Source organism: Triturus cristatus, chromosome 4_2 (assembly GCF_964204655.1).
Source record: "Triturus cristatus chromosome 4_2, aTriCri1.1, whole genome shotgun sequence".
Lineage (NCBI taxonomy): Eukaryota > Metazoa > Chordata > Amphibia > Caudata > Salamandridae > Triturus > Triturus cristatus.
Window position 1 is genome coordinate 653,432,435 of NC_140586.1, and position 25,091 is coordinate 653,457,525.

Below are 25,091 nucleotides of genomic sequence, written 5' to 3' on the forward strand. Positions count from 1 at the left end.
CACCCCTCCTAAACCAACTAATTTTCCCACCTGTCCTTCCGCCACAAGTAGTGGAGGAGGGCGAGGGGGGTGTTGGTATCCTCTCCTACGAGAGGACACAGTCACATACCAAAGGCAAAGTGGCTGCTTTGAAGCTCCCTTGCCTTGGCAGGCTAATCTACAAGTCATCTCGTGGGAGGGGCATGGAAAACACCCTGTGCCAGAGCTGGGCTGGTTTCTGGACTCCCAAGAATGAAGGCCCTCACCCTTGGGGGTCAGGAATTGGTCTCTGGTGTCAGGCTGGCTAAAACCAGTCAGTCCGCCCACCAGCAGTTGGTACAGTTTCAGGGGGCACCTCTGGAGGTGCCCTCTGGGTGCATATATTGATACATCCAACACTGGAATCAGTGTGGGTTCATCAATACAAGATGTTTGATATCAAACATCCCTATTTGCAGTGAAGCCATCATGTAGCTGGGGAACTAGGTTTCACCAGTGCCCAGCAGGTTTTAAAACAGCTTCCCGGTTCACTTGCACGGACAGTAATGGAACTGACCAGCACAGGTGCATATCTGCTCATGCAGGTATGCAGTCACATATTAAGCACCCTGCCTTAGGGCTGTCAGGCCTGCTGTAGGGGTGACTTCCAAATATCATATGCAGTGGTAGGGGACATGGCACTCAGGGATGGGGGACATGTCATGTTTTCACTTTTGTTTGCACCAAGACAAGCAGCCTGCAATGGCAGTCATTCTTGTGCTGGCTGATGGGTCCCTTAGGATGACAATTTGTGCTGCATCCCTTAGAGACCCTCTTTAGCACCTCAGGTCCTAGGTACCAGGGTACAATTTACTAAAGCAGGGCGCAAAAGGTTTTGCCAATTGTGGGAACAAGTGTACCGTTTTGAGACAGAACTATGTAACTGGGGACAGATTTAGCAGGAACCCAGTGCACTTTCAGTCTAAATCACATCATGAACTAGGCAAAAAGTGGGGGTGACCATGTAAAAAAAAGGCACTTTCCTACACTTTAAATCCAGACAATTTCTAATTTGGAAGCAGAGCGTCTTAAAGGTGAACATCATCCAGATATATAAGGTTGCAGTGCAATCCTTGGCAACACTCCCAAACCTGTCCATCCAGAGCCCTCCAACTGGCTACTCTGGGACTATTAAAGTTGCCTCTTGTTAATTCCAAAGCACTACTCCTCCAGAAATAAAGGCCTTAGTGACTAGTAAAGCAGATGCCCCTTTATGCATCCAGGATGAAAGGCTCAAAGAACCAACATAAAAGGACATTTCACAATCTAAGGTTTGTAGAGCCGATACATCCGGTAAAATATTACACCAATATCACAAAATAAAAATTATGTTACAAAGCATGTTTTAAATAAATTCAGAGTCTCAAATCCCCAACAAAATCATGTAAAACAATGTTGAACAGAAACTGACTGAGGGGGAAATTAGACTTTAAGAGGGGAAAAGAAACAATGAATAAAAGTAAACTGATGTCCATTTGTGATGGAGAAGGCGCACTGTAGCAGAGAGACTGGCAAGTGAACATGATGGAGCTTCAGAAGATCAATATGCAGAGCCGCAGATTTGTGGTCACTTGAAGGTATGTGGGTGGACACAAACTATCAGAAAAGCACGGGGAAGCATGGAGATTTTTCAATATGTAGTAGAAAGTATGAGGGAAGTGGTGAAGCCAGCACCACAAACATTTGAATACCGGTGGTTACTTCTTCTGTAGGGGTCGAGACAAGAACCATTTTGAAGGAAAAAGAAAATGAAAACAGTATATTCTCAGAGTTCATAAAGCAAGTACCATGGAACCATAGTGAAGTATAAGAAGCAAGAAAGTGAATCGAACGACAAAGTAGAGAATTTAAACAAAATTGCTTCACAAAAACAGTGCATCATTGGTAGTATGCCGAAGGTCAGGGTCAAAGGTTAGTGTCCAATAGGAAGACAGATGATGAGAAACAGTTGTAAAGACATTGCTTCTGAAAAATGGTTACATATGTTGCTTAGAAGGCATACATTAAAAAGGGGTCTCATCAGATAGAAATGTTCATTGAGATATATGAGCCATTTCTCTTATGAGTATCATGTGTCATCTACCCACCAGAGATCGCACCCCGATTGCATTTTCCTCTTGTCTTGAGCCCTGCTACCTACCATCAGGGCCACACTCTGCCCAATACTGGCTTTGAAGACCCCACTTCAGGGTGAGACCCCCTAACAACCACGAGATTGGAACACTGGGACAATGAACGGTGGTCGGATTGAGAGGATTCAGCGCCATTAGATCGTCTCAAGATTTGCAACCCAGACCCCAAATACCTAGCTTGATCATCAGATGCCCTAGCTGGGGGGGGGGGGGGGGTACGATCTAGAGACATAGCCAGCTAGATTCATCAATGGACCCAGGACACTAAACTGGGACTCCAGGAAACAAGACGAGACTCTTGAAACGAATCAAGATTGAACCATTGGGTGGACTTTCGGTTTAGAGTAGAATTATTTTACTGTACACATTTCCAAATATGCTACTGTATGACTGCAATGATTATACTGCATTTTGAATCTGTATCGTCTCTGTATTCATTTAAAAATCTTCTAAAAATATACAAACAAAAAAAGGTGTCTCATCTGTGGACTTCTTCAAAGGAAAGCGATATAGAACTTGACAATCAGGATGCCTGGTAGCTTAGATAAGTGAGGTTCCAATTACAAAACCTAGAAACACAACTTGCTATCATGTATCTGAACCTACCCTGAAATCCCATTACAAGAAATCCTTAAGGATTTAATAGGATTAGAGACCTTTAACAACTGAGCCCAAAGAATAGATTACGAAAAGAATGCCATGCAAAGATTGGCGAACAGAGGTTAAATGCAAAGCTTTCAAAATCGAGAACTGGTGGGGGGGCCAAAGAAGAGCAGTCTTTGATTGAGAACTGCATGGAAAGAGTTACAATCACGAACCTCTACAAAGCCAACAATTTACTTGAAGACATCTCTTCTAAGAAGAAATTTAGCATATGAAACGGACACTCAATTTGATTAAACAGTCCTTTGAGTCAGATACTCTCAAACGGAACAAAGCTTTTATAATCAACACTCATGCGATGTCTTAATATAGCCTTTTAGGGCTATGCTGGCCATTAAAGGCCTGCTCCAGTCTTAAAGGCCTGAGCTGAAAGTGAGGACATTTAAAAGGGGAGCGGGGTCTTTAATGCTGGTATAGCCCAGCTACGAAGGGCTATAAGGCCATTGAAACATTCTGCCACTAGAGAACAGAATGTTCTAACAAATGAAACTGATTTTTTAATTAGAACCCCCGCGGGCTCTGTGAGGCCTTTGTGAAAAGCAAAAGCTGTGAACGACAACATTGGAATGTTGGACCTACGGGCTTCTACCAGCCATTAGAAGCCCAGAGCACGCCATTGTTTTCAATGGATTAGAACCCTGACAAGGAGTTTAAGCACTTTACACTGGGCAACATGTTGCTCTGCAACTCAATGTTAGTGCTTACTACAGAGATTATTGGAATTAGTCTTATACTCACAAGGAGACATTCCATTCATTCGGTCAAGAAGTTAAGAGTTTGGATTAGATCGGGTACAAAGTGGGTACTATGCAGTAGCAGAACTATACCTTACACAACATATGGGCCTCCATATTCCATACAGAGCAGATTTCCACTCAATTTTTGGCATCTCTCAAAACATATTCAAAGTATACCCAAATATGTGTGAATCATGCCTATGTTCCAGCCCCAGGAAAGAATGGATGAGACTTACTGTTTAATCAAGAGATGTAAAAAGAGGAGGTTCCACTGCCGGGTGTCAAGGCACTACTGAATGTAGAGCAGAGTTTGGATTGTTTCTTTAATTTTTCAGTGGGCAAGATCAGCGATGCGTGCTTTAGAAATATAGCGCTTAAGAATGTTCAGTAGAAATTTCAGACTGTGTCTAAACTGGATACATCCAAATAAAGGAGGCATAAACGTAATTAGGAGCACCGACTTTAGAGTGTTTAGTTCTATATGGGGAAAACACCCCACAAGCAAAAATGCAGACTTCTAGCACTTAGGGTGCGTTTTTTTTACTGTACTCCAGTTTTGTATGTAACGCACACCAATACATAGCTTGTGCTTAGCACAGAGCACTACACAAATTCTTCAGAAAATACATTTTTAAGTTCAATCCATTGCGGACAGACAATGAAATCATCATCCATGACGTTAATCACATTTAAAAAATCATATACAAAGAAAAAACAGAAATGAAAGGGAAGCTGAGACCTAAAAATAGCCAGGCTTTCAAATGTTTCTGAAAAACAAATTAGGTAAGGAAGTTGGCTTAATAAAACATGCGGATGTTTTCAAATGGAGCTCACATTTCCAGAAGAACAGGTGCTAGAATTTATATAGAATTTTTGATCATTTTTTAATACCTAAAGCCCAAGTTGACCCGGCTACGTAGGCTATTCGGTCCCTCAAATGACATGAACTGGGCTAACAGATGGGTGGGCAGACAGACCAAGGGCCTTGGGTAGAGGGCGAGCCAACTGATGCAGTTTCCGGTGGTAGGCCACGCTGGCTGTAGCAGACAGGGTGCCACAGGAGTGATAGGACCATCCATCCTGGTGCCCGAGGCCAGGCTAATCAAGGAATGTACAGGACCCGAAGGGATGGGCACGACTAGCCGGATTGTGGACTGTAGTCGTCTATTGTATAGTGTCAGTAGCCGAGGCGGGCTAATCCTGAGTGCCCGTGAGTCTGTTGCTCACTGCCGCTTTTACCGCTGACCGGACTGAGGAGGAGGACTACAATGCCCAGATGCCCTAGCGCTTTACCAGCGTGCCAAAAGAGGGACGCTGACCCACGGCACCTGTAGCTGAAGCGAGCTAATCATGCGTGCCCACGAGTCTGTTGCTCACTGCCGCTTTTATCGCTGACCGAACGGAGGAGGACTACAGCGCCCAGACGCCCTAGCGCTTTACCAGCACGCCAAAAGAGGGTGGGCCCATCCACACCTTTCGGAGCACAAAGGAGGCTGTGTTGGGCCCACTCTCTTACACCTGGGCTTTGGCTAAAGGTATTGTTAATCCTTATTTTTCCCGGCTGTTCCCATGTCGAAAGGAAAGGAGCTAAAAGAGAAGACTGAAGGGGAGGGTCGGAGCCACATTGGACTCTATCCTAGTTAGAGCGGTCAGCGTTCTTTCGCATGAGATCGAGCTGACTGAAAGACGGCTTTCCTTGGATCCGACCTCCTTAATACTGGGTTTGCCTTCAGTCCTCGAGACTGTCACTCCCCCAGCCATCCCACCGTCACTATCTAAAACCCAATTGGCGCAAACAGCCCTTCCATTAGATCAAAGTGGTTCCTCTTCTCTAAATTTGATTTGAGAGCGCTCCAGGTAGGGGTGTTGACTGCACTTTTCAGAATGTCTCCTCATTAGATTCTTCCTCACCTTTTCCACTTGCCAAGCGAACCAGAGCAGGAGGGGTTACAAATGGCGCAAAACCTAAAAAACCAAAAAACACTTGTGCCCCAAAACTAAAACTGCCCAATCGAGGGCGCACTTTACGAACTCCAAAGCAAGAACGCCCACCACCCAGTTAAATACTCCCCCGCCTCAGGCACTGCAACCTGATTCCATCTGGCTAGAGATCACATCAAGGTTAAATTACATAATGACTCCCATCCTTGCTAAATTGCCTCAAATAGAACTGCGCTTGGCCGAGTTCGAATCGCAAAATCGGACTCTACTTGTCGGATTCATCTCGACGCATGATTCTCCAGCAATAACCACAATCAATGATTTAGTACTATCAAGAGAACAACGGGGGAAGATCTCAACAATCAATGGACTGCAGCATCCACACACAATAAATTACGAAAAGGTCCATGAAGTTCCGAGACAATAATTCACGCTTCTACCAGTGAATGTTTCTTGTGCTGCAATGTAACGTATGCAAAACCCTAATAAAAACATGTCAATAAAAAAAAAAAAAAATCAAGAGAACAACGGGGGCCCTCTTTAGAGGATACAACGATGCTGGCAACATCTATTCCACCTGATGACCTCAATAGTGTTCCAGCGCAGCCCTCAAATGTCACCTCCAACCCTAATCCTATATGGGCTGTCCAATCCCTCTCAGGGCTGAACGAAGGAGACCTAACCTGCCAGCCACTATTGCCCCAAAAGGGATTAACGGGAGTAATGCACAAGGTAGGGCACCTTGATAACCTCACCGGAGTACTAGAGCACCTCCTGCAACAAACATTTCATCTTCCACCCGCTGCTGCTCCATTGGTCTTAGTACTGGCAAACGTCTCCCCCCTTCGTGAGAACCAGAACGAATCTACTAGACAATTAATGGACAAATGTTTACGTTGGTTACTGTGCAATGTTAATTGTGACTGAGCGGGGAAGAAGGCAGTTGGCTTATGAAATCATTATGGCCAGGAGAGTTGGTGGGGGGGGTGGGGGGGGGGCAAAGGAAAACTTTTGGCGGCGATTGTGTGATAATTAATTTCAATAACGCGTATGCAGGTGCTTCCCTTTTAGCCAACCTTTATAGCCCCGCTTTAAGGAACACTCAGATAATACCCTTATCGTTGGAGTTTTTTTTACACTGGCCAGGGTGCTGATGAGGGGAGAGTTCTTACGGTCAGCAACTGGAATCCTTTTATTGCCCTGAATGAGGGTCTCATCATAAACCCTGGGATTAGACTACACAATAGATTTGCTGCCCTGTCCAACTTGGAGGCTTGTGACTGACTAATTCAGTCACCTCCCCAATTATCTACCAGGCCAATAACTGCAGCCCTAGTAGAGTGTAGCCCAGTGATGCTTCCATGTAGTACATTACCCTCTGAGGACTCCCTTGCAGTTGTAACCCTAGCACCAAGCGTACAGGGACATGGGCAGACCTTACTATCCTCTATGAATAATACTGAAGGAACTAGGGTGAACATGGTATCATTGAATGTGTCAGGCCTAGCAGGGCTGGACTGGCTGTAGCGGGCATCGGGCAATCCCCCGGTGCGCTGCACGGGTGGGGGCCATTTTTGGGCCCCTGAGGGCCGTTTTTGTTACAGGGCCGTTTTTGCAGCATCGGCCCTGTAACAAAAATCGGCCGAAAACCGGCCCTGGCAAGGAGCTCGGCGGCACCCCCAAGCCCTGGGTGGGGGGGGAGGGGGGAGTTGCGGCCGAGCACTTTGCCAGGGCTGGTTTTCGTTTCCAGTCCGGCCCCGAGGACTAGCCTCCAAAATTGCTGACCCACATTGGTTAAACGAGTGGCAATCTATGGAGATAGTATTATTTCAGGAAACGTGGGCAAAAGATACTCCCTTCTTCACGGGGTTTCGCACCTTCCACTCTCCAGCAATTCCATCAGCCTTTGGAAGGGTGAAGGGGGGTTTACTCACTTTAATTTCAAACACTATTTCACTCCAAGTGAAGCAAGTTGGTCCCTTACACACTAATTTCCAGATTTGTGAGCTGAGCACCAAGAAACAGCCATTTGTATACTTGTGAACTTCTATAATAATGAGTTTGGAAGGAACTCGAGGGCTGTCGCAGATGCTCTAGTGTTGGAGATTGAGAAATTGGAAAAAGGAAAAAGGAAAAAAAGGGGGCAATGTGAATCTTATATGGGCGGGGGACTTCAATATTCACCTTTGTAAGCGTAACAGGACCAGGGTATGTGGAGTAGAAGAGGATCATGGTAATTCCCTCTCACACTTTCCACATAACGAGTATGGGGAGACGGTGAATAGCCTTTTATTTCAGTGGAATTTGTTCATATTAAATGTAGTGAATGAGAGAGGGCAAGGGACAACTTTCAGAAGAGGTAACCAAGAGTCGACTATTTATTTTGTGTTAGTGTCTGGACAACTACTTCGGAAAGTGGCCCCCATGAGCATTCAGTTCTCCCCACCGTGATCATGCCATGCTATCGATTTATCAATTTTTTTTATCCAAACCTAAAGAACACAAACAGGTTGTAGGAGATGTGAACCTGTCTAGGAAAAATGGCTATCAAGTGAAAGGGCCACAGGTACAAAAATTAAATCTGGTCCCCAAAATTCTACTGGTGGTAAAGGACGATATAATAGCATGCTTTGGAGAAAACTCACCACCCTCAGACCTGGTCAACAGATTTATTGCCCTTTTGGTGAAAATAAAAATAGCGCTTACATGGGTGAAGTCATCAAATGCTACTGCTAATAAAGGGTGGTCTGACGTAGCCTGTTCTAAAAGCTAAAATAGCCCTTGTAAATGCCCTAATAACCTTTCCCAGAGATTATTTTGGATCCGCTCAGTACGCGATGACTATAAAGTAGCAAGGAGGGCGAGAGAGAAAGATCTTAGGGCACAGGCATTTGAAGACCTTGAGCAAGCAGCTATCTCTAGCAGCAGCAGAGACTTCTTGGAAACTGTGAACACCCCTCATTTTAAAGACATCAACAATCCCGTATTAGATGTGCATGTAGATGAAGAGGCATGGATGAGACATTTTGAAGGAATTTTTGGGCTACCACCATCCTCACCTATTCCAGTATGTCGCCCAGAATCTTTACCTTAGGGTGGGCTAATCTTCTCAGTATCAGAGGTTCGAACGGCGTTGGAATCCTGTGCCGCCCGTAAGGCCCCAGGGCCAGATGGCATACAGATTGACCTTTTCCAATACAATTGTGATATGTGGGTCCCTTTACTTGTAAATATTTTTAACAACGTTCAGATAGCAGGTCCACCACCTTCATGGAATCAGAGAGCGATTGTCCCGATTTACAAAAAAGGGGATAGGGGCTCTCCAAAGAATTACCACCCCATATCTCTCCTCGATACCACTGCTAAACTAATGGGTTGGGATCTCCTGGTCAGACTCAAGGATTGGGCAGAATCCCATAATATATTTATGAAGTCACAATATGGGTTTCGTAGAGGAATGGGGACGGTCGACCAGTGCCTAAATCTCTCCCCAACTACAAGGAAGTACTCGAAGGCTACAAGGAAGTACTCGAAGGCTAAAAGCAGGAAACTATACATGGCCTTCATGGACCTAACATCAGCCATTGACTGTGTCTCACTCTAGACTATAGTCTATGATGAAGGGCATGGTTATAGGATTTATCCGCCAGCTGTACACCAACGCCACTGCGTGTGTAAAGTATGGCAGGAAGGGGGAGTGCACTCGCCATTTTCAAAATCGAAAAGGGAGTAAGACAGGGGTGCGTGCTCACCCCGTTCCTTTTTACTATCTATACAAACGGGGTTGAGTCCTCCCGGTCAGCTCTCGCATTGGACGTGCCTAAATTCGAACTAATCCCCCTCCCGATCTTGGCGTACGCCGATGACGCGGTACTGATGGCTAGATCGGGGTTAGCCCAGCAAAAAATAATTAAAGCTTATTCCATCTTTATGGCTTACCTTGATCTAAAAGTTAATGAAGCCAAATCATTTATAACTGTGGCCGGAGCGACGAGGAGAGAAACACCCCCACTTCCAGGCAGGAAAATTGAGGTGGTTGACTCCTTCTCATACCTTGGAGTGCTCTTCGATAAGGATCACTCGTGGTCTAAATTGGTGGAAACAAGAGGCCAGGGTATGCAAAGGAGTCTCAATGCTGTTAAAAGATTTGCATAAAAGCTGGGAGGAAGCCCACTGGATGTAATCAAGAATATTTATTTAGCTAAAACAAAGTCGGCCGTAACATATGGTGCTAAAACAAAGTCGGCCATAACACATGGTGCAGGAGTTTGGGGGATGGCTAATGCTGCCTTGCTACAGCAAATGGAAGACTCCTTCTTTAAAAATCGTGTGTTTTTACCCCAATCAACCCCAAACTACATTTTACATCTCAAACTGGGGCTTGCCTATTTGAGTGACACCATAAGGCTGGCTCTGGTCCTCCTGTGGCTTTCAATATGGCAGAGAGCTACGGTGGACTTGACTCAAACCATCATTAAGGATTGCTGTAACCTAGACCACTAAAAAAGGATTCGGTGGCTAAATTATGTAGAGACTGAACTGAAAGCTCCAGGGCTGGGAAACCTTTTTCAGGACCCAGACTCATGTAAAAACGGTTTTGAAGAAATGGCCAACGGAATTATATATGCAAAGAATAAAACATGTCAGAAGGGGAAAAAAACGTATCCATCATTGCTTATGATCTGGTCCCACCAATTCCAGGAGAAGGCTTTCAAATATTTATGTTGCATAAATAATGCGCAGCACAGATTCATTTTATTGCGCTTCCGATTGAATATGATTCTGTTACTCCTGGGATATACACAAAAGAAATACAGATTAGCAGATCTTGCTTCCTGCCCTTGTAACAACCTTACCGTGCAGTCAGATCTACGTTTTGCATTATTCTGTAAAAACTATTCGAGGAAAAGAAAATATTTATACTTCCAATCTTGAGGCACCATAACTTTAGGCAATGCCGTGTCGCCATGTATTTTTTAATGGCCTTACTGGACCCATTCGTATGCTTCTGTATCGCTTCATTTTTATGGGCCTGTTATAGGAAGAGGAAAAAGGCGGGTTCATATCCCAGTAGTATTATGCAATTATGTAATTCTAACTATCAACTGTTTTAAAAAAATATATATTTTAATGCTCTTACCTTGATCGCAGCAAACCTGTTTAATACTCATTTTAACTTTGTATATATGTATATTTATTGGCGTGGCAAATTTTTATATGTACTTATGTGCTTTTATGGTCTGTTTTCAAAAGATCGAATAAAGCTGTGTGAAGTGAAGTATAGTGTCAGTATAGTGCTTTCCTATTCCCAGCAAGGCCCAACAAGCTTCCTTGTGCTCGCATAAGATACTACTCTACATTTACAAGGTAAACAGTGCCCAGTTAACTGGTCTTTCCGTACATGAATATCCTACATGTGTTAGAACTGTGTAGTACAGCATTCCCGTAAGCTTCAGACAAGCAGCCAGGTGTGTAAGCTGGTTCTCCATGCATCCGCTTTTTTACCACGTTGTCCTCGTGCACGTGGGCATGGTACTGCTGCTGTCTTACACAAGAGATGTGCATGGTACTGCTGCTGTCTTACACAAGAGATGTGCAAGGTACTGCTGCTGTCTTACACAAGAGATGTGCAAGGTACTGCTGCTGTCTTACACAAGAGATGTGCAAGGTACTGCTGCTGTCTTACACAAGAGATGTGCAAGGTACCGCTGCTGTCTTACACAAGAGATGTGCAAGGTACCGCTGCTGTCTTACACAAGAGATGTGCAAGGTACCGCTGCTGTCTTACACAAGAGATGTGCAAGGTACCGCTGCTGTCTTACACAAGAGATGTGCAAGGTACCGCTGCTGTCTTACACAAGAGATGTGCAAGGTACTGCTGCTGTCTTACACAAGACATGTGCAAGGTACTGCTGCTGTCTTACACAAGACATGTGCAAGGTACTGCTGCTGTCTTACACAAGAGATGTGCAAGGTACCGCTGCAGTCTTACACTAGATGAGAAAGATACTGCTGATGTCTTACACATTTGAACAGCATACTGCTGCCTTGCTTGCTCAGAAGATGCGAAAGGTGCTGCTTCCTGCTTGCACATGAGAAGTGGAAGGCATGCTGTTTTGCACAAAAGATGTGAAAGGCATACTGCTGTCTAACAGAAGAAAAGTGACAGCATACTGCGGCTTTGCTTGCACACAAGATGTGAAATGCATGCCTCTGCCTTGCTTGCACAGAAGATGCGAAAGGTACTGCTTCCTTGCTTGCACCTGAGAAGTGGAAGGCATGCTGTTGTATTACACAAGAGATGTGAAATGCATGCCTCTGCCTTGCTTGCACAGAAGATGCATAAGGTACTGCTTCCTTGCTTGCACCTGAGAAGTGGAAGGCATGCTGTTGTATTACACAAGAGATGTGAAATGCATGCCTCTGCCTTGCTTGCACAGAAGATGCGAAAGGTACTGCTTCCTTGCTTGCACCTGAGAAGTGGAAGGCATGCTGTTGTCTTACACAAGAGATGTGAAATGCAGGATGCTGTCTTGGTTGCACAGCAGGAGGTGTACAAGGTACTACTGTCTTGCTGGCACAGGAGATGTGAAAGGTACTGAAGCCTTGGTTGCACAGGAGATGTGGAAAAGAGTGCTGCGGTCTTACACAGGGAGAGGTGGAAGTTATACCGGTGCCTTATTTGCACAGTGAGATGTGAAGGGTGCATTATTATTTTACACAGGGAGAGGCGGTAGCTGTACTGCTGTCTTACACAGGGAGATATAAATAGAAGATAATGGTCTCACACAGGGAGATTTCTAACCTACTTCTATCCTGCACAGGGATGTGGAATGTATACAGCGGTCTTACACAAGGAGAGGTAAAAAGTGCATTGCTAGCTCCCTTGCACGAGGAGATGTGAAAGGCAGGCTGTAGTCTTACCCCATCCCCGTCAAAGGCTGCGCCGAAGTCATGCTCCCCCGTCTTCATGGTCTCGACGAGGTCCGCGGCATAGGTCAGGTTGGGGTCCGGGTGGTGTCCACCGAAGTCCTCCAAGGGCGTGCAGTTCACAGCGGAGTTTGCAGGCGCCCCCAGCTCTTCACACAGGATCTTCTTCACATACGGTCCCATCACTAATGTGTGGTGGCAAATCAAAGATCAGATTCAGTATTGACATGTAAAAGAGAAGGTCATACACAATGCTGATGTGCAGTTTTCTGATAGTCAAGCGTTTAAACAAAGTAAGATTTTGCGGTCTAAAGAAACCGTTTTTATTGTTTTTAATCTAAAGAACAGTTCACAGATGGAGTGAAATATTTTCACCTGTAAGGGATTCGTCTGCAACTTAAAAGATGCCAACAACAGTTCACACATGCGCACGGACAAGCGAATTATTCTTGCAAAATTTGATCCACACATCTTGCCTTATGTAGCCTAAAGGCAATGCCCATGTCATCTACCACTTGAGCACGGCACAAACACTTCACACTTAGAGGGGTACAAGCCCTTCACATCAAGGGGCTTAAGAGTGCCTGGTCCAGCCTGCAGGGGTGGCTGAGGCTCTTGGCTCACTGAGTCGAACTAAAACACGTTTCCAGCTAGAGCTTTTCCTGTGAGTTGCAGAAACAAGTACATGAAACAATTCCCATGATATGCTAAGTAAAGAAGGATGTATTATGCAGCCACGGTCATCGCTGGTTGAGGTGTAGACTTGTATAGCACAGAGTCCACAGCCCAAATACAGACAAATACATGTGTGGGCTGTAAGGCAAGAGAGGTGCTGAGCAGAGGATGCAGACAGAAAGGTGAGGAAACCCCCAGGGTACTGGGTAACAACAAAAAAACAGCAGGTGAGATTTTTTAAAAATAATGAAAACGAACACCTCCTACCCCCACCCCGCAAAATGGTAAGAGAGACAGTGCTGGCCCAGAAGTGAAAAAGTAGCACAAAAAGGAGGGAGATAGGTATGTCAGTGGTCACCCCAAGGAGTGAAAAATTATAGCTGTCCACGGTTACACTAATGCTAGGCTGTATGGGATTAAAGCACTCCCAAATGGGTGTTTAGCTTTTATATATCTGCCATTACATCACAGGTAAGCAAGAGTCATTTTTAGAACCCACTCACAGACCCATACAAGTAGTCACACACCCACTCACTCCTCCATAGAGCTACTCTCACATCTACTCACCTGTACAGCTACTCAAACCACCATTAGCTCACCCATACAGCCTCTGAAAACAGCCACTCACTCACCCATACAAGCACACTCCTGCACACAACCAATTACATATCCATTCACACATCCATACAAGCACTGACCCATCCTCTCACTCACCCATTCAGCCATCCACACAGACACTCGCTTTCCAATACTGCCACTCGCACACCAACTCACTTAACCAAATGCCCACTCAAACAGCCACTCACCCATACAGCAATTTACTCAGCTAGTCACTCACTCGTACAGCCATTCAGACACCCATACAGTCACTACACACCCATTCACACAACCAAAGAGCAAATCACACTGCTATTCGCTCACCCATATAGCCACTGACAACCTCACTCAGTCACCAATATAGCCACTAGCAGTTTGTCACTCACCCACACAGCTACTCACACACCCATCCAGCCACTCATACACCCATATATACAAGGATACATAGTCACACACCAACTCACATAATATAGGTTAGGTGTAGTATCACTCAGTAGTAGTACACCTAATATACTAATATAGATTTTGTAGTAGGTTAGTGTAGGTTTAACATCTATAAACTCTTAAAACATGTTCACTTACATGATGTCATCAGTGATGTAATTTGAGATGTGAACAGTGATGTCACTGACCAGGTCATGACGGATGTAATATGTCAGTTCATAAGCAATGCATTGCAGGGCGAATGTTACAGTTCACTCTTACCTATACCTGCTGAATTTCCATGGTTATGTAAGAATGAAATCTGAGACTAACTATAATATCCCTATAACCTTTGTTTTTTCAGTGAATATATATATATATATATATATATATATATATATATATATATATACACACACACACACACACACACACACACATATATATATATATATACACACACACACACACACACACACACAAGAATATACACACAAACATATATACACACACATATACATGCACACATATACATACACTGAGTTATGAGGGGGCTTATCCGCATAAAAATAGATTATGTTACTCAGCCTGCAGACATCTATTTGTAGCATATAGTGCTGTAGATTCATAAATTGTGCATAATCCTACATTCTAGTGTTGTGCTCGAACATTTGCAACTTGTTTTTGTTCAAAGTCTTCAATTAATGAGGTATTGTGGCTCCTCCTCTCTGTGGCTATGCACATGGCCATCAGCTGCATTGTTAGATTGTTAGCATATCGGGTGCATATGTTAGGGGAGCTAGAAATACATAATGCGGACCATACATTCTCGATGTAAATAAACAAAATATGCACAATATACACAAATCATGCAAATCTGTATCCAAGACAACCAGTGACTTCTGGGAAAGTCTGGGGGGGCATGTGAATCTACAGTAGTACATGATACGAATAGATGTCCCCTAGTGGTGGCTAATCACTGGATTGTGCAGATGTTTTAAATAAAGTTCTGAGTATGGTCCGTCTAACACTTGCTTGTTGACGTGCTAGGACAGCCACGTAGTAGTGTTTAGTAAAGGTGTGTGGAGTTGACCATGTGGCTGTTTTACAGATGTCAGATATGTTAATTTACCGCATAAAAGCCATAGAAGCACCCTTTTTCTAGTGGAGTGCACTTTAGATTGAACAGGTAATGTCCTTCCTGCCTTGAGCTCAGAATGTAATAACACCTTTTAGGAAAGTTGATTATTAAATTGTGTTTGAAAATGCCACTTTCTTGTTTAACCATATTGTGTGCCTCTGCCTGTTTGTGCATTCAGTGTCTGGTTTTGGAATTACAGGAGCTGGAGATGTGCATTCACTGGACAGTCACAAGGGAGGTTGAGATGTGTCCTGCCTTTCCTAGGTGACTCATAACCAGGCTGAATAGACTTTTCTGCATCAGGAGTGGCGGGAGGAGTTTTCACTAACACCTGAATAGGCGGGGTCTGCTCTGCACAATGCTGTAGTGAAGCCGGGCCAAAGAGGACACTGGCAAGAAGAAGAGCTGAAGAGCTGTCAGAAGGAGTATTTCCCCTTTGCTGTGTGTTGCTGTGCTGGGCTGGCCTGCAGTTGTTGCTTCGGTCTGTGGGCAGTGGAAAGGACTGGACTTTTGCCTTGCTGTGGTATCCTGCTTAAGAAGATTCTCCAAGGACTTGAAGTAGAGCTTGCTTCCTGCTCTGAAGTCTCAGGGGCACAGACTTCACCTGCAACTTGCTAAACTGCACCTGGACTCCACTGCTGGACTCCCCAATTGCCAAAGGGTGCCCATTCCAGTTCCTGGGCCATTGGAATCATATGGTTGGTGCAGCGATGCCACCAGTGCCACCGAGGCGTGAAGTGCACGCTGCTCCACCCAGTCTGTACTGCAGCTCTGATGCCTGTAAGTTAGCAGCCTCCCCGACACCAGCACTTGCACCGATGCCGGTCGCCGCCAGCTCCTGCATCTCATCGTCGCAGAGCGGATAACAGACGTGGGTGACTTCCCGAACTCATCAACACCTCACCGCTGATGCCACCTCACCTCCCCTACCCTGCCAGCCTGGACTCAGCCTCTCCTCCTCGCAGACTCAACACTGCGCCTCCCCGGTGGCAATAAGGAGTCGGCCTCACCTTGGCCCATCAACGCCTCACCTCCGTTACACCGTGCACCATCCGTTGACTTAGTTTTCCAAGGTACCATTACTCGGGGTCGGACAGTGAGGTCGGCCTGCGCACCTCGTGGTCGGTGCTGTACTTTGGATTTGTGCCCATCACAACGCAATAGCCCCAGTTGGAACTATATGTTTCAACAAGCATTATTTTTGCAATAATCGTGCTGAAAGTGATATCTTGATATATGTATGTTGAATGTCATTTTTGTCTGGTTTGGATTAGATAAAGATGCTTTATTTTTCTAAACTGGGTTGGCGTCCATATGTGGTGTTTTCACTGTGTTACTGTGTGTTTGGGTACAAATGCCTAACAAAGAATGTAAATGTGTATACTAATGTAACGTAACCAGTGCTATGTAAAGCACTCTGATACCTGATTGGATTCGGGTCAAGTTCGCGCTATTTAAAACACCCCAAAAATAAAAAATGCTTTACACGTTGCCTCTGAGATAAGACAGTCTGCTCGTGCCAAGCTACCAAGGGGGTGAGCAAGAGTTGTGTGTGTGTAACTCCCTTACCTTGACTGGAATAAAGGGGTCCCTACTTGGACAAGGTGCATACCTCTGCCAACTAGAGACTCCCATTTTGAACATGGAGGCAGTATTTTAGCATTTAGCGCTCTGCTCCATAGCCAATATATCCATGCCTTGTGTTCCCAAAAGTTTGAATTACGGCAGTGTGACTTGTTGGTGGGGTTCCCATTCATGGACTGATTGCTATGTCCTGCTTAAGAGGTCGATAAAGTCACTGTCCACTCATGGGAATTACTCGGCCAAGAGGTAAATGTGATAGTGAATTGCCCAATCCAATAAACTCTGTGCTAACGGACATATCTTGAGAAAGTGAGTGCCTTCCTGTTTCCCCAGGTAGTACATGCCTGTCATGTTGTCTGTTTTTATGAGAACTACTCCATGCCGAGTATACTTGCTGAAAGTTTTCAGAGCTAGTTGTATTGCTAGTAGTTCCAATAAGTTGATGTGGAGGGTCTTTTGCTGAGCTGCCTACAATCCTTGTACTGTAATGTCCATCATGTGTGCCATTTAGCCTCTGAACGACAAGTTTGTAGTGATGGTCAGCTGCAGTATAGGATCCATAAAAGTTCTGCCCTGCAACATGTTGTTGTTCCACCATTGTAGACAGTGATAGATCCTGGGCTGAATCAACACTAGTTCCTCTAAACAACCCTTTATTTGTGACCACTGTGATGCAAGACACTCCTGTACTGGGCGCAGATGCAGTCTGGCATGTGGGACAACGGCTATACAGGATACAGTCATACTTAGGAGACACATTGCCATCCTGACTGGCAGGTGATGTGGCTGAAAAGAGCCTCTTGGTTCCGGAAGTTCAGAACCCTCTGTGGATTGGGGTAGGTTTTGTCCTTAGCCAAATTGAGAGTCACTCCTACATAAAGGTTGAAGCTGAAGTAGCTGTAGGTAGTATTTTGTAATGTTTGTTATACATCCTAGCCTATGGAGAACATAGATTGTGGCTTGTGTATCTTTTATACACTTGGGTGTGTCTGTACTCTTTATCAGCCAACCGTCTAGATAAGCGACGTCATAAATGCTTTGTCTCCTTAGATGAGTGGCTACTATAGGTAGGCATTTTGTGAGTGCTCCTGGAGCTGTGGTGACCACAAACTTTAGAACCTTGAATTGATAACAAGATCAATTTTTGCTCACTGCGTTATCTGCAGTTCATGGTGAGTGAATGTTGATGTCACAGTACAAGTCCTTTAATTGAAGGGCTTCCATGAAATCACATTCCTTTAAGAGTGGTGAGTGATACATCCTGTACTGTGACCATATGAAAAATGTTACAACAGGATGTATCTTTTGAGAGGCTCAAGGTTTAAGATTGGTTTGAGTGTTCAGACTTCGGAATAAGAAGGTACAGGGAGTACACCCCTCTGCCTTGATGTTACTTTGGAACTGGCTCGATCGGCCCTTCGCAAAGAGCACTTTTACCTCTTCCTTAACATTGCGTAAGTGTTGAGGGCTGATAGCGTGTCTGCGAGGAGGTATGTTTGGTGGGATTGCTGCGAATTCGAGACAACTATGCTTGATGATGGCAGCACCTATTGGGTGGAAGTGATGTCCCACCAATTTAGCAAGAACTCTTAAAATCTGCCCAGGACAGGAGTTGAATGATCCGGGGAATAGAAAGAGTCACTGTTTACTGGCTGAGGCAACATTTGTAGGCATACCTCTAACCCTTCCGTTGGCTATGTTGCATTCTTAGGCACCTTTACTGTAGCCTCTATCTCCTTGCTGGTGACCAGCATATTGCTGCCTTTGGTAAATCCATCCCTGCTCGGAGATGGATGTTTTTACATTTACCCCTTCCTTGCTGCTTAAGAAAGGATTGACATGGATTTATGGTCTGCAATGCCCCGTGGCCTTTTCTGCCTCAGTAGCTTTTAAAAAAAAACTAGCATTTCATCAACCTGTGGGCCGAATAAATGCTCACTGTCAAATGGCATGTTAAGTAGTTACTGTCTTACCTCTGGTTTGAATACTGAAATGCGCAGCCTAGCAGGTCTGAGTAAAAAGTAACAGAGTTTTAACTACTAGCAGGGGTGTTCGCAGCATCAAGTGCATACCTCGTTTTCGCATTAGATATTAGTTTACCTTCTCCCACTAATTCCTCACCTCTATTTTTGCACTCCTTTGGGAGAGGTTGTAGGAGATCCTCCATCTCATTCCAGTGGGTTCTTTTGTCCTGACAGAGTACCCTACTGAGTTAGCAACCGTCTAGCCCTCTAGTGAGTGATATTCCCTATGGCTTTGCCTTTCACTTCAGCATCAATGCATTGATTTTCTGAAGCTCTTTTTCTAGCAGTATCAACGACTGAGTCATGAGAAGGGTGTCTGCGTATGTACAATAGGTCTGAAGGGAACAGTTTATAGTTTATGTTCACTCGTGGAGAAAGTACCCTTGCTTTCACTTGATCTTTTAAGATCTCAGCAACTGGTTTGGGCATAGACTTCATCATCGTTAAGTATGCAAATGACATTTCTGCCTTGGATAAAGTCTCTACCAAAACATAATCATCCTCAGAGGTTATATTCACATATACTGCGTGAGATGCTGCTGTCCTGCTAGATAACGCTATGCTAGTTTGTAGTCTCATCAGTCCAGGAGGGTTTAATGGGTACAAGATCTAGTTCAGGCTTGTCTAGTGGGCCAACATCGTAATTCTCCCAAGAGTTGTTATGACTATGGGGGTGGTACCTGGGCTGCCCAAAGTATTCTGGAGAGAATATGGGTTTAATATGCCTGTATCTGACGGACAGTGTGTAGATCCCAATTGTGGTAGTGGTGTGTTAGAAATTGGGTTTCTAGTTGGCATAGGTTTGCACCCTGTACAAGTACGGGCCCACACTCTAGTCAGGGTAAGTGTAGTACACACTAAATGTTTACCTGTGCTCACCCTCTGGTAGCTTGAGTGTGTGTACACACATCAATTTAGAAACATAGCCAATATTTATCTGAGCAAAACAAGACCAAAATTACAAAAATCCAACATACACAAGTCAAGATATGACTTTTTTAAAGATTAAAACAAAATTCATTGCTTAGAATTCAATAGCTGCGACCGGAGCTATCTGGTTGTGCTTGACCGGGCCAGATACAGGATTCCCGCAGAACACGTTAAAGTAGCTTGGATGCGTCGGAATTTTTTTTTAAAAAAAGTTAATCATTAGGTATGCGAGGTGCTAAGACCTTAACTTATGTAGTTTACTAAAACAAAAAAAAAGCACCCAACCAATGTAGTAAAGTTTAGTTCTGTGTTAGAATGAGAAAATGAGTCCATGCTAAAGCAAAAAAAAAAAAAAAAACACCATTGAAATAAGCCAGTGATAGTTTAGTGAACCAACTGTAATTTGTGCCACTATCATGCTCTGCTTGTAACCTCATTTCACTCAACATGTTGAATTACATCATTGATATCACTCATGACATCTCAATCTTTGCATCGGCCATTCACTGCATCCCATCTGGATCAGGACTTACACTCCGTGCCAAGGCTCCGGCAAGACCATTCATGCAACCCTCCACAAATATGAGACCTGCAGGGCAAAAGATCTTCATCCATAAGTTGGACAAATTTAGCACAGGGATTAGCCTGTGGCAAAAGTCTGTACAAGCAGCCAGCCCTAACCAGGCACAGACTTTCGACATACACAAAGGAGGTCATCTGTGAGCCTTAGTTAACACCAGACCCTGCACCCAAAATACAACAGGGGGTTCGGTTCTGGGCTTGCCCTATGTCCAAGTCCCTGAACTCACCCCTCCACATTTGACCAAGCCCACCTGCATACTGCCCTTGACCACGTACAATAGGGGTTGTCCACAGGACCTCACCTGCAGTCAGGGTGTTAGGTGTTCATGGAGGGGTGGGTGCAAGACCTATTTCCTCAGCAAAGGATGACCACAGGATCTATTGTTCAATGATATTCATCGGCCAGCTCTCTCCAAGTGACCTACCCGCTCTGCACCCATCCTTTGGGTGAAAACAATTAAAAAGACAATGATATCCTTCAAAAGTGTCAAATGCACAAAACGTGATGTGTGATGGGAGGGATGCATGTCATTTGTCGATCCACTGGCAAATGCTTGGGGTAGCATTCCAAGCAATCAGTCTTTTCCCAACCATGGCACATCGGTTGGGACCCAGCCACATAAAAGTCAATTTTGACCCTGCTCCAATAGAAACAGTCCAGCCCAAGCTGCCAGGACAGGTACTCCCTGATCCGGACTACAGGCAACCCACAACCAGTTTTGCCTAGAATGGGGCTCTTCAGTCAGATGTAGCTTGGTTCCAGTGCCACAGTGAGCACGGGGCCCACGTCTGGGCATGCCCTAGCCATTTAGGGCAGCACATCAAGCACGCAAAAGGCGAAGGGAGGAATCCTACAAAAGTGCACAAGTTATAGTGAGTTCACTAAACTATAACTGCCATATTTCAGTGGTTTGCACCTTTTCTTTTTTACCTTAGCAGGTCTCATTCCAACACCTAAAAATGTCACTAACCGTCCTTTTGTTTATAGAAAATAAACACAGACACGCTATATATTTCACTATCCAAGTAAGATACACTGTGAAGCTGCATGCACAGTGAAGCACAGCGCGGTAATATATCCTAATGTATAGGTCTACTGCGCTGTAGCTACCTAGGATGTGACCCCAGATATTCCTCTGTGTGCACAGCAATGGGATTCCATTGTCAAGTAAATCAGTTATGTTACCTGGTGCCAAGTGGAGAGCTCAAAAAAATCTTAAAATAGCACACCAACCACAAAAAGGCAGACGTGCTTGTTGATTTAGTGTTGATTTTTAAAATGTGCTCAGAGGCCTTAAAACATACAGTTGGTATAGCATGGTGGGGTCAGCTGTGGACTTCCAGGCATACCTCCTCGCTACCGAGATTACAAACCGATACCTCTAACACCAAACAAGCAAAACTCAAGGAAAAGGCATTCCTAACGCTCAGGCCCGAAAGCCTGCCTTGAGGTAGTTAACCACTGCCCCCCAGGGGGAAAAATACAAATGAAACCATGAATCCTCTCCAAACTTTCCCAGCCGACTGGGCACACGCGCGAGTCGCATTCTTTTTCGCTTTAGCGGTGGTCGAAACCATGACATCCACTTTACAAGGGCAGCTGTCAGGGGCTAGTGTTACACCAGCTGACACTTTTCTGGCAGGTAAGGAGCGCATTCTGCTCTTCTGGAATCCATAAAGCATTAGACAAGCTAAACTGACCTGACTGCGGCGCGAAGGACCTAACAAGACAAAGTAGCAGGGGAAGAGAAACAGCCAAGTGTGGTTTCCTCCTCGAGAACTTGCACTTTTGACTTCGCAGATTTTTATTTTCTGGTTTCATTTACAAATGGAAAACGTAAGGCCCGACAGAAGGATAAGATTCCACTTGGAACCCCTTAATGAGGCGATTAGTCAAAGTTACAACCAGAAAGAATGTCCGTGGACCCAAACACTAGCTGGTCACAAGTTGGTGGTATTATACAGATTTTATGCAAAGGGGGAAAGAACTGTCAAAGGCTAAACAGTCAGGTACAGGAGAGGATACACCCTTTCGTGTGGCTTTTAAAATATAATATATATATATATATATATATATATATATATATATATATATATATATATATAATCACATTTTTTATGTCTCACAATTGGAGTCATTTTTATCGAAATGAGCCTACTAGCTTTTCTCAAGGGACAGCCTAGATTCGCCATCTAGAATTATATTCTATTTTTCCCTTCCTGCGCCACAAATAGATTTGACATTACCTTGTCCTTCAACATCCTAAGGGCAAAGATCAGTTGGCTCAAGTCCACTCTGCGCTAAGGGTGGGCGGAATTTGCGAAATTGCCTTTCGCAAAATATCGCGAAATGGCAAAAAAAATCTCAGCGAACACGTGAAATTTCACGTGCTCGCGGAGATTTTGGGCTGATTTTAATGCGCTGCTGAATTTGAGCTTTAACTCGGGCACCTGCTTTATTTATATCTGCAAGTGCTTCCTGTTGAGGTTTAATTTTTGTGACAGGAGCATCGTGCCAGAATGAATACTGCCCTGCATATTTACCCAAGAAGATGCCACCGTTTTGTGCAATACCTCTACTCAACTGGAGTACTTTCTGCTGGCTAATCAGTAAGTGCTACCTCGTTGGGTAAATGTATAGTGCTTTTCCTACACTACAGCTGCGTAAAGGGCCAGAAGAGTTGTCTACAGCGACCATGTCGGTCTGTAACGTTGCCACCGCGCCAACGGGCGCCGGGATCCCACGAGTGAGCTGTCCATCATAGGGGGGGAAAGGGCGGGAAGACATTTCACACCGCTGGTGTGTGGGCCGGGGCCAAACAGGCGGGGCTTCCATGCAGTTCACATGCCTCTTGTTTATTAAGGGCCAGAGACCGATCAGAGCAGCAGATGAGGAGACAGACCCTCCTGGTGTCAGGAACTACACAGGGATTGCGCTCGAGAAACTCATGGATGCACAGAGCTCCATCAAGGATTACAGTAAATTGATGACTGTATATATGGGGAGAAAAGCACACCTGCCTAGCCTCGACCATGCTGACGAATGTGTTGTGCTGATTAATGCGTTACTGAATTTGAGCTTCAACTCGGGCACCTGCTTGATTTATATCTGTAAGTGCTTCCTGTTGAGGTTTAATTTTTGTGACAGGAGCATCGTGCCAGAATGAATGAATCCTGCCCTCCACATTTCCGTTCTGCTGCGGATCGCCAAAGTTTCGACATTTTCGCGTTCCACGCGGACCGTGAAAATGCTGAAATTTTGCAGTTCCGCGAGCGGAACAGAATTTGTCGCCCAGGGTTACTGCTTACCCTAGAGAAGCGAGCAGCTCAGATGTCCAATGGGTTCTCTTGAAGGAAGCGCAGAAGGTGCCATTCCGCAAGGAGTCTGCAGTAAGAGCACATCAGAGCCTCGAAGCGAAAGAATAAATGACCATCGCTAATAGCTGCATTACTAGAACTGTAATAGCAACTTCAATTATACTAGAGAAGAACCCTGGGCTTTTAGATTATTGTGGACACAGACTCAAGTGGAAGAAATCAATTCCTAGAAAGATTTACTAGGGGTGACAAAAGCACTAGATGACTCCAAAATCTAAAATATTTCTAGGAGTAAACATCAACATACTGGCAAAGAACCCCTGAAATTTAATGTCGAAGAGAATGTGGAAAAGGGTTATCTGCTCAACTAATTGGCTCGCTGTTGCTGCTATCAAAATTTGTCACGGCTAAAAAGTGCGATGTGGCAACTAAACCTAATCAGCAAACGACTGTGCCACAAAGTTATTGGTCAAGAGATAGGCAGTATCGCTTGATTCACTAGGCATCCCTCCTACAAATGCCTATTTTGTGTTTCCTCTTACCTGTGCACTAGCCTTTGGTGCTTGACCAGACTAGTAGACTTCGGTACCTAGACCTAGTATTTTTTTTTTAAACTTTATTTTTTAACCCATAGACATTTCTAGGAGTCATATGAACAAAAATGCAAATTTAGCTCTTCAATGTCCTCTTTTCATCTATCAATCCCAGTTTTAGTAGATAAGGGACAGGTATGTACCCACTATCAAACAATTTTGCCAAAAGGAGAATCTAGAAGAGGGCTGTGGAAAAAATAGTGGTCTTTTGAGTGTCTCAATCACTTCTATTCACCCCATCACACCACTTTCTGCAGTCTCACTCTTAAAGCTTTTTTCTCTCCAGCTTTCTGAAATTCCTCTTCAGCACGGTTTTTTCACTCTCTTCTGAACATATTTAATTTCTTCTCCTCCACTTCACCACCCGAGGCACAGAACCCACCCACCCACTCACCTGTGAAAAATGCATTTTCTTTTCCTTTCACCATTGCCATAATTCAACAGCAGTGTACCTTCTTCACACAGTTCACCACAATTACATTTGGCACCTATGTGACCAATGCTCTGTGCGCTCTGGACGGAGGTCAAGGATTGCATGTGCATGTAGTCTGAACACCTTTACGACCCATTGACAGGCAATGTCATAAACACCCACACAGACATCAAGGTGACTCCGTTCCAAGTATGCACTTCGCACGAGTCATATGTTGCATGAATAAGCAATTTAAACAGAACATCTCGGGCCGTTTCATACATACAGCGCATTTTCAATGCTCTTTGTTAGGATTAATGTGCTACCCCTAGTGCAGCCGTGAACTCATTCTGCTGTGGGGGCAAAATATTCAAGTGAAAAACGGAAATGC

At 44.6% G+C, this 25,091-nt stretch overlaps 1 protein-coding gene across 2 annotated transcripts in view; it reads right to left on the bottom strand.

Moving 5' to 3' along the window:
• Positions 1-25,091, bottom strand: part of PGM1 (phosphoglucomutase 1) — a 277,935-nt gene that overhangs the window by 108,703 nt on the left and 144,141 nt on the right. For both annotated transcript variants that reach the window (XM_085602392.1, XM_085602391.1), the window contains exon 5: positions 12,416-12,606. In XM_085602392.1, coding sequence (XP_085458518.1) covers positions 12,416-12,606 — 191 coding nt within the window. The remainder of the gene's footprint in view (positions 1-12,415; positions 12,607-25,091) is intronic.